Raw genomic sequence first — 9,635 nt, 5'->3', positions numbered from 1 at the left:
CCAACACAATAAATGTAACTAGAGTTTTATTTAATACTGTGTCAGGAAATAGACTTCACTAAAACAGATAAAAAAATGGCCTTTTAATTATGTAAAATGGGAATGTTGTTATTTAATTAATAAAGAATTTATAAATAAGTTAATTTCTTCCTTGGAGTCAAACATCTTGAAAACAAATCCCAGGAAATCATGGTTTTATGTGTGTTTTTTTTTTTTTTTTTTTAAAGCCACCTCTATTCCAAATAGGGCTTACAAATAAAAAGAAAGAAAAAAAATTAACAATATTTTTTAGGTGAAAAATTACTACGTAAATATCAGGCATTAGAATAGGCTCACTCATATATAGATTGTATTTAAATAAATTATGTATTAAAATTATTATATCTTTAAAATATGAATCCAGGAACATAGTCCAAAAATCCTAATGTGATTTAAGAAATATAAATAAAATTTAAGTAAAAATATATGAGTATTTTAATAGACCGCATTTTACAAATAATCTGTGTTACACAAATTTAAGTAACTTAATATGCAAATTGCTACTTTACCTACCTATGAAAGTCTTAAAATGATGACAATGATATTCACATTTTGGTCATCAGTTCCTCTGAATTTTAAATTTAAACTTCATTTTACTGAAATACAATAGATTATATTGGATTTAGTCAAATTTCTTATGCTCTTTCTTAGCAAGTAGAACTTATAAGTAAAGATAGGCAACCCAATAAACCAGATTGAACAGAGCAAAGGCTGTTGGGAAAAATATCCGGGAGTAGGAGTCCATTTTGGCAATGCGGATGTGGATCCGTCCCTTCCTCCAGGACCCCGTCTTGCAGTCTTCGAAGCAGCAGAAGAAGCTGGTACAGTCTTTGCCCTCCAGACACTGGTACCCGCGATCGTCTTCTCCGTGTGGCAGAGAGATGCTGTTCATCGGGATCAGCGTGGATCCAGGGTGGAGTCCAGGAGATATCTGTAGAATAACAAATGACAAAGAGAGGAGCATTATAAAAAAGACCAATCTGTCCCAGCAAGGCAAACTCTAAAAGAATGCAGTGAAAATAATCTTGGTTTGAAAAAAATCAAAAGAGGACCCATGGACACGGCAATAGGGTGGGAGGGACCGGCAGGGGGTGGGTAGGGGTTCCTCGGAGGGGGTAAAGGAAGGGAGGGAAAATGGAAGACATCTGTAACACTGTCCACAATAAAACATAGATATAGTATTTAAAGCGTAAAAAGAAAAAAAGAGTATTCAATTTGAGTGAGTTTTTATGTTATTTACTTTGTACACAACTTAATATTATTTTACATCTCAAAGAATTTGCACAAAAACCCCTCAGAGATGAAATATATGCTTTATCTTTTAAAGATGATCCACTAAAATATTAACCATAACTGTAATTCTAAACAAACGATATTTCTATGATATTTTACTCTGAAACATTTACAATGCCATAAATGTCTACTTGCTATTTATTATATTATGCAAGTTATTTATTTTAGTAATATTGAGAAAAATAGCAAAGATGACATTTTGATAAACAAGGTTTGAGAAACTGAGCGAATTAAAAAAAAAAAATATATATATATATATATAATGGGGTTATAGTAGTGGATAAGCCCCAGGCATCAAACTTTATGGAAAGAATGGGCAGGAGATAAAAACTCAGGAGTTCAAACTTTGTCTCATTTTTACCAATGTAGCTATTCACAAAACGGAAATTGTATCAGCATCTAATTTTTTTATAGCTGTGATGAGTATATTTCAGAATTTATGTAAAACGATCAGGCTTCATCTTTCCCATCTTACTATTATTGTCAGGATTATTTGGGATACATGTCAAGTTAACTTTTCTGAATAAAAAGTAACAGGATCTGAATAATAATTAAATAATAAAATATTTTTAAATATAAAAATTAAGCAATCCAGGACACTATGATACATTAAAACAATCTCTTTGGAGTCAGACCGGCTTGGGCGGAAGTCCTAGTTCTGCCAGCAGAGCTGTGTGTGACCTTGAACAGGAAGTGTGACTGTTCTTATGCCTCTGTTGCCTTCTGCTGTACAAGTTACAATGACAACACATGGGCCTATTTGGTGATAAGATGGGATAATGTACATAAAGCACCAAGCAAACCATTGGAAACATAGCAAGCATTCAGCTGCCGATAGGCAATACGTATTGTTGGTATCGTTGCTGCTCATATTGATTCCTGAACAGCATCTATATAAAAGCCTATGTGACCATTACAACAGAATGACTGGAAGGACCAGAACGACCGATCCTATGATGTGCACTGACCACCAGGGGGCAGATGCTCAATGCAGGAGCTGACACCAACCCATAGGCCCTGATCTCTAGATTGGGCCTGACAGCCAACCTTCTAGTCCCTCCCCCCAGCCAGCAGGCCCCTATAACCCAATTGGGGCCAGGCCCCCCCGGGCTGGGACAGAAAACCGGCGTGGATGGTGGCAGACATAGCCCCTTCCCCAGGGGGACTGAGGGCCGGCTCCCTCCTTGGGGCTGGTGGCCGACTTCCTGGATCCCTCCCTAGAGCCAGCAGGCCTTAATAGGCCTGCAGCCCGCCTGCCACAGTGAAGGTTGGCCCCCCCCCTCCTCCAGAAGGCCTGATCTCCCTGATGGGGCCAAGCCACAGGCTGGGATGGGGAACTGGAGGTGGTTGGCAGCAACCAACCTCCCTTGGCGCCTGGATGGAAGGCTTTGAAATCTTGCCGGCTACCTGGGGGCAGAGATGAGGAGGATGAAGTTCAGTGAGAATGCAGGGTGTCCGCTCTCTCTCACTCCCCCTACCACCCTCTCCTGGGACACCAGGGCTCGCCCACCGGGGAAGCCCTTGTGCTCAGGTGCCAGGCACCACAAAAAGTCCACCCACACTCGTGTGGTCTCTTCCAGGTGAGCAGGGCTGCAGCCACTGAGATCACAGGGGCCAATTGGGCTCCCCATGGGTTTGTACAGGAGTCGGTCTGCGAGGCTGGCCAGGAGAGAGCATGCTGATCGCCTGGCTTCCATATGGTGTAGCTGGGCGGCCTAGAAGCCCATGCTGTGCCCTGGCCTGTGGTGTCCAGCCACGCTCACCACATCTCCACACGGGGACTCGGGCACCGTGTCTCAGGTGGAGTGGGACACGGGTGGCACGGGGACCCAGGTGCTGCTCTGGGCCAGAGGTCAGCTGGGACCTGCCCTTCCAGGCCAGATGCTCACACTTTGATCACTTGCCAGGCCTAGGGACCGCACCCATGCACAAATTTCCTGCACCGGGCCTCTAGTATATCATAATTGTGTATAAAGTATGTTAAAACAAGTAAGAGCAAAATAACTACAAAAACCCAAATCTTATATATATAAAAAAAAGATGATCAAAAAACATTATTAATGTTTTTTTATTGAATAAAATGGCAATTAAAATATGAATGGAGTTTTAGTAATACTTATTCTTTCAAAACTTCTGCATGTTTAGGGTTTATTTTAAGATGAGATTTTTACAGCTTATTATAATCAGTGGTTGTGTTGTCTAAACAGCAAGTACAATGCTGCCATTATTAAAATTGTTTTAACCTTATCTAAATTCTTTCTAATGAAAATGTCCATATATTTTTAGTCTTAAATCTCAAATAAATATTTCACAAAGCTATGACAAATAAATATTGTATGGGAAGATTTTAAAAGTGAAAACCAAAACCTTATAACTTCTTAAAATGTGAATTTACATTGAAATCCATTTTATTTCTAAAGAGGAACATAGACTCCAAACCACTAAATTATAAAAATTCAGTGTATGCAAACAGAAGCAAATAATCACATTTTGTGATATTTTAAAAAGATAAATGCATCAGGCAAGTCATAATATTCATATTAAAAACAAAATGTGCAGCCTGGAGATAAGGAGAAATGCCCTCAATACAAATAAATTCATGACTTCACCAGCTTAGATGTATCATAAAAAGCAGAGACAGTGTTTATTAAATGTTAATGAGAGATGTTTTCAGATGGATACTGGGGATACTTTATGAGACTCCTAAATTTTAGTGGAGCACTAAAATGATGTAAAAACCGGAAACATTTGTATTCATTTCCCTGTCACTTAATACTTAGTTCAAATGCTCACCAGAGTGAAAAGTGATTAAAATACAAGTTTGTTATTTGGGAATTTCAAGGTTATATGGTATAAAACACATTTCATATATCACTCAGAACTGCCATAAGTGGAAATATAGTGTGTCTGTCAGAAAATATTGATTGTATATGAAAGGGATGACTAAACACTAAAGTGCACACAGATAGAGAAAAATCTCAAGTGAGTCACTTAAAAAATGGATTAATCTCTAGTGTCAAAATCATGGAGGCCTCATATGGCAGTGACACCTTATACTGACAATTTTCTTGTTTCTTGCTGTCCCACAAAAACACCCAAAATTCAGAAATTGAAAGAAACTACACTTTAATGATTGATTAATGTGAATAGAAATAGACATTATAAGTGCTGAAAAAATAGTCTAAGAGCTGATGCAATATCAATAAAATGAATATTTTGACTGGCAGATCTGTCAACCAAAAACTCCTGAAAGATTACTCTGAAGAACACCAACATTCCAAACCTTATTTATCTAAACTGCAACTATATTATCCAGCTTGTAACTCTTCAAATAGATATCCTCTTCCTCCACCCCCCAAATAGCAAGGATTGAAAAAAATAAAAAATAAATCTGTTTAAGTGATAAAAAAAGAAATAACAAAATTAAATAAAATTTACTCTTACTTTGAATGATAAAGTTTTGAGAACATACCTTTTTTTGTTATTTTGAAAATCACTAAGAATATAGCTGAATGTGACTTTTTGAAAAATGGATTACATTCTTATTACATATGCATTATTATCTGGTTGTATATTAAATATTATATTACATATATTAGTAACTTGGTTAAATATACAAAATATATTTTAAGTACCAAGACATACTTCTATCAATGAAATATTATTAAATAGTAAATAAAAAAAATATGTACAAATTATATATATATCTTATATGTATGCACATGATATAATTATTACATCATATGTTAAGATCATTAATTATATGTTATCACATATTAGTAATATGAATAGAATATATTATTAGGTAATGTTATTAATATTATATAATAGTGACTAATATTACTGTTATTAAATTTTTTATTTAAAAAGTTGTATTTGAAAATGCTAACCTAAGCATACATTTTCTCCTCTCACAAAATCAGGCAGAAATTCAAAATTTACAAAATGCACTTCAGTGTTAAAACCACATAAAGGTGAGTCTCGGTGATGCTGAGCTGCCCATCAGCATGACAGAATTTGTGATGAGTTTATAAAAGGCAAAGAACAGATGGAAATAGGCCAGTGGATAAAATTGACTCAAAGAAGCCGCATTTCAGAAAGGGCTCAGGAAACAAGAACAGGATGTGGGATTTGTTCTGTCCATCAGAGTTTCAGAGTGTGGGAGTTGTTTTGTCCATCAACACTGACTTTAGGCAGGAAGAATGGAAATGACAAACAGGACCACAATATGGCCTAATGTTCTACATGTCCATCCCCAGAAGAGCTACTGCACATTTCTTAGTCAGAGTTCCACTGTGTTGGAGCATGAGATCAAGATATTTCAATAAAGCATATCCTTTAAATTATATTTTAGTTATGCACATCATAGAAAATATTCTGTGTCTGAAACCATATTTGAAATTAGTCGTTTAACTACTAATTCCCTTGGAGTATCTATTTACTTTTCACTTTTACATTGGACTGTCATTTGTATTGCACTTTATTATCTGGCATTTACATATCTAATGTGTTTTTTCAACAATAGATTTAAAGATCCTGAAAGCAGAGAATACATTCTATCATTTTTCTCTCCGAAGTGTCTTGTTCATGGCTGGTGAAATAAATCTCTATCATTTTACATTTTAATCAAATTGAGAGATTACCAGTAAGTTCTGTCCTCTAATGGGTATAACAAGCCACTGGTGTGAGTATAAGATAGTTTCCTGAGATTTCTAATCATCTATAGGCTGAGTGTTCTGATTTCATAATGAACTATTCTTCAGCTGGCAATGATTAGTTTACTACAATTGTATTCCTGTGACCTTTACCTGATTCAAAATAATGTTAATTACATGCTCCCACATAGTTAACTTTTTAGTTTTTTGTGTTTTCTTTTGTTTTGTTTTTTTTTTTTTTTTGGGGGGGGGTAATATGTTGACACAAAGATACACAAATCTTGTTTTTAATGAGTAGAAATAAAAACATAATGATATATATTGGATGGGAATATGGACCAAATTAAAATGTCTTTGACGTTCACAATTAAAATTAAAGAAGAAAAGAAAAAGATATGTTGAAAGGAGAGAAGAAGAACTTAAGAAAGAAAGGATAGAGTAAAGAAGGAAGGAAGGGAGGCAGGGAGGGAGAGAGAAAGGAAGAAAGAAAAGAAGGAGGGAAGGAGGAAATGACAGATGGAGGGAGGGAAGAAGGACAGACTAATATATCAAATGGCTATTAAAGTAGAAAGCACCCTAATTGATTTATGTTTTTCTAAGAAGGTTCATTGAAGCCAAAAATCTATTGTGTTAAAGTATCATCTGTTTATAATGAAAATAAATTGGGGTACTCTGGGATCCTCAGTTAAGTAGTCATAGATAGGTCAACAAAGGGGATTTTCAGTTTTGCTCAATAACAGACCTTTCAGTGACTCTAGTCAAAGTTCTTGGTCCTGGTCTGACTATTGTCATAGTAATTTAAGGTTAAAAAAGGGGGAAATACTGTATTTTAAATTACTCAGAATTTTTAGCTTATAAAAAAAACATAGTTAGATGGAAGGGAAGTGAAAGAAGGAGGGGGGAGAAAGGAAGAAGAAGGAAGAGGGGGAGAGAAAGACAAGATAGATAGATGAGAGAGAGAGAGAGAGAGAGAGAGAGAGAGAGAGAGAGAGAGAGAGAGGATTTCTCTGTCTAGGTTGTGCATTTGATTACGGTGGCTGAAACAGGAGAAAATCAGATACACGAAGCTCTTAGGACATTTGAGAAAAGAGCAAGCAGAGGTCTATTCTTTATAAAAGTGTACTCATATTGATTTATCTGATTAGCAAGAATATATGACTGAACCAGACAGGGAGTCAGATTTCATTACTGATCTCAGTTTTTCACCCAAAGTGACATTTACTATCGAAAGAGCTCATGAATCACAGAAAGAAGAGAATATAGAACTTGCTTATGGATAGCTCTAAAGAAAATAATTTTGGAACCCAGGTAGTCAATTATAATAGGTCAAATATAACTTTTATCTGGCTTTGAAATACAGTGCTTCAAAGGGATCATTCAATTTTTAATGTGTTACACCTATTTTTTTCCTTATTGATTAAGGTATTACATATGTGTCCTCATTTAATTTTTATTCCTTATTTTTCCATCTTTAGTACTTTGTTTCTTGGGCCTTATGCTAAATTTTGAATTCTCAGCATGTATATTTTGTATTAAATAACTATTCTAAAGCAGTGCTTAGAACAAGGGTGACTTTAATAAATATTTGTTGAATGAATGATTAAATAAACATCATAATAGTACAGTTTACCCTCCAGTTTGTAGCTTCCTGAGTAAATGTGACATGCAGTGTCATTGAGAGTGCATGATATAGGATCAGAGTGATTAGCTGCAGCCACTTATTGGTTGAGTGTCCTTAGATGCTATAAAAATAACACCTACATTATATTCTGAGAATGAAATTAGAGAATGCAAGTGAGATTGTACACTAAAAGTAAAATTTCAAGGAAGTACCTGAACATAGCTATGGATGAATGTACGATGAAATGGAAAATCCAGAAAAGGATGATTGGCTTTGATTCAAGGAAAATAATAGAAAACCTGCATTTTTCCTTTCCTAAAATTTAGCAGATCAATATTAACATTGACATCATTGTCCTTTGACAATTTGTCCACTTAGGGGCTATGGTATGTGCTATGCATAAATTAAAACAATGTTAACTTGAGACACTCATAGGCTAATTCTACAATGTAAGTTCTCAAATGTGTACCGCAAGTTAATCCACTCTGCTTTCTAGGAATATTGTAGGGATCTGAAAACAAATTCACAAAGATCTGTGCCTTAGATTATAACATGAAAAGTAAAATATAATTTATAAGTATGGCAAAGCTTTTTAAAGAAACTAATGAAAAGGGGGAGGGAGAAATATCATTGAATCCTAGAATTTACAAGTATAGGAGCAAAGATGGAAAACTCTATGCCTCACTGTATAAACACTGTGGTAAGCTTATCATGGCTATTTTATACCGTTGCCAGTTATTTGGGTATTTTGGAACAAATCCACATTGGAAACATTTTCTGCAGTCAGCAATGAAGTGCCTTTTAAAATTAATATTGGAGAAAGGAATCTTTACTTTCCGAGTTCTCTGAGAAAAGGTAATAAGGGTCACAAACTTGAGTTCTGGCACTAAAAAAAGACCTGGGTGTGAGTCACTTCCTGTGGCTTTCCTTGTGCAAATTACTGAACTTGTACTCATAGGAGCATAATGAAATCACACATGTAAAACACTCAGAGGAACAGCTGACGTGAGCATTGTTAGATATCGCTTTAAGGTTTTAAAATGGCCATTATCACAAGAAATGATAGTCAATCACCCAACACTTGAGTATCTTAGAATCAATTATATCAACTTGATGTGACATAAGTTAGGATGTAAAAAAACAGTCATTACAAAGGTGATAGGGAAGAGGGAGTGATAGAATATAAACATGCAGGATCCAAAAATAAAAAATAAAAACAACAACAACAAAAAAAAAACCTGTATGGCTATGACTTTCAAACACAGCCAAATACCAATGTTAAGGAGGGATCTTTGTCTCTAAAAGGTAAATTAATTTTGTGGGCCACCTGTTTTTCAAATTCTAAACACGAACGTAGGATCTCTTTAAAGAATGATCTCAATCAATTTTTTAGGTATAAGAACCTAGCACTTGGAAACATTCACAGCACACAAAACCGGTCTTTACAAAGGTGATCCAAGCGTCTCCTCTAAGAGGAAATATACTAGTAAATCCACTTTCCTGGATGGGCCCTGTGAGGTACTCCAGTTTCATTTGATTTTTGTTTGTATTTTGTCTAAGGAAGTATAACATGAGCATTCAAACAGCACCTCTAATATTAAATTGCCATTCATAAAATAAGGATTTTTAACATACCGAGGCCTTGTGTCTTAGCTTTCTGTCTCTAGCAGCCCTTGCTCTTTCGTTGCTGGTAAAATAATGCAAGGTGCCATATTCCATCAAGGCTGCAAAAACAAAAATGAAACACACAGAAACAAAGAGATCCATCGCCGTCACGTAGGAAACCTTAGGTAAGGACTTCCTGGCAATGGTACTCAGCGTGGTCATGGTCAGCACGGTGGTAATGCCTGCGGAGGGAGGGAGACAGTAGAAGATGAAAAATAACCTAACAAGCCATTTTCATCCTTTCTCCTGATTTCGCAATATTGTGAGCAGCAATAAACAATGGACACAAAAGGGTATGATTACTGTGATTGGCAGGGGGGAAAAAATACTGGTAACCATAGCTACGTTCTGTTCAAAGTGTT

The 9,635-nt window shown here is 35.8% G+C and overlaps 1 protein-coding gene across 1 annotated transcript in view; it reads right to left on the bottom strand.

Moving 5' to 3' along the window:
• Positions 1–259: 259 nt before the first annotated feature.
• The window catches only part of GABRG1 (gamma-aminobutyric acid type A receptor subunit gamma1), a 42,764-nt gene continuing 33,388 nt past the window's right edge, over positions 260–9,635 (bottom strand). Inside the window, exons 8-9 of the mRNA XM_084901057.1 lie at positions 9,244–9,455; positions 260–970 (exon numbers count right to left, since the gene is read on the bottom strand). Of these exons, the coding sequence (XP_084757183.1) occupies positions 701–970; positions 9,244–9,455 (482 nt within the window). The 3' untranslated portion in view covers positions 260–700. The remainder of the gene's footprint in view (positions 971–9,243; positions 9,456–9,635) is intronic.

Source organism: Pipistrellus hanaki (assembly GCF_964339955.1).
Source record: "Pipistrellus hanaki genome assembly, chromosome: 1".
NCBI classification, from domain to species: domain Eukaryota; kingdom Metazoa; phylum Chordata; class Mammalia; order Chiroptera; family Vespertilionidae; genus Pipistrellus; species Pipistrellus hanaki.
The sequence above is the reverse complement of the archived record's forward strand: the minus strand, read 5'-3'. Positions and strand labels throughout refer to the sequence as shown.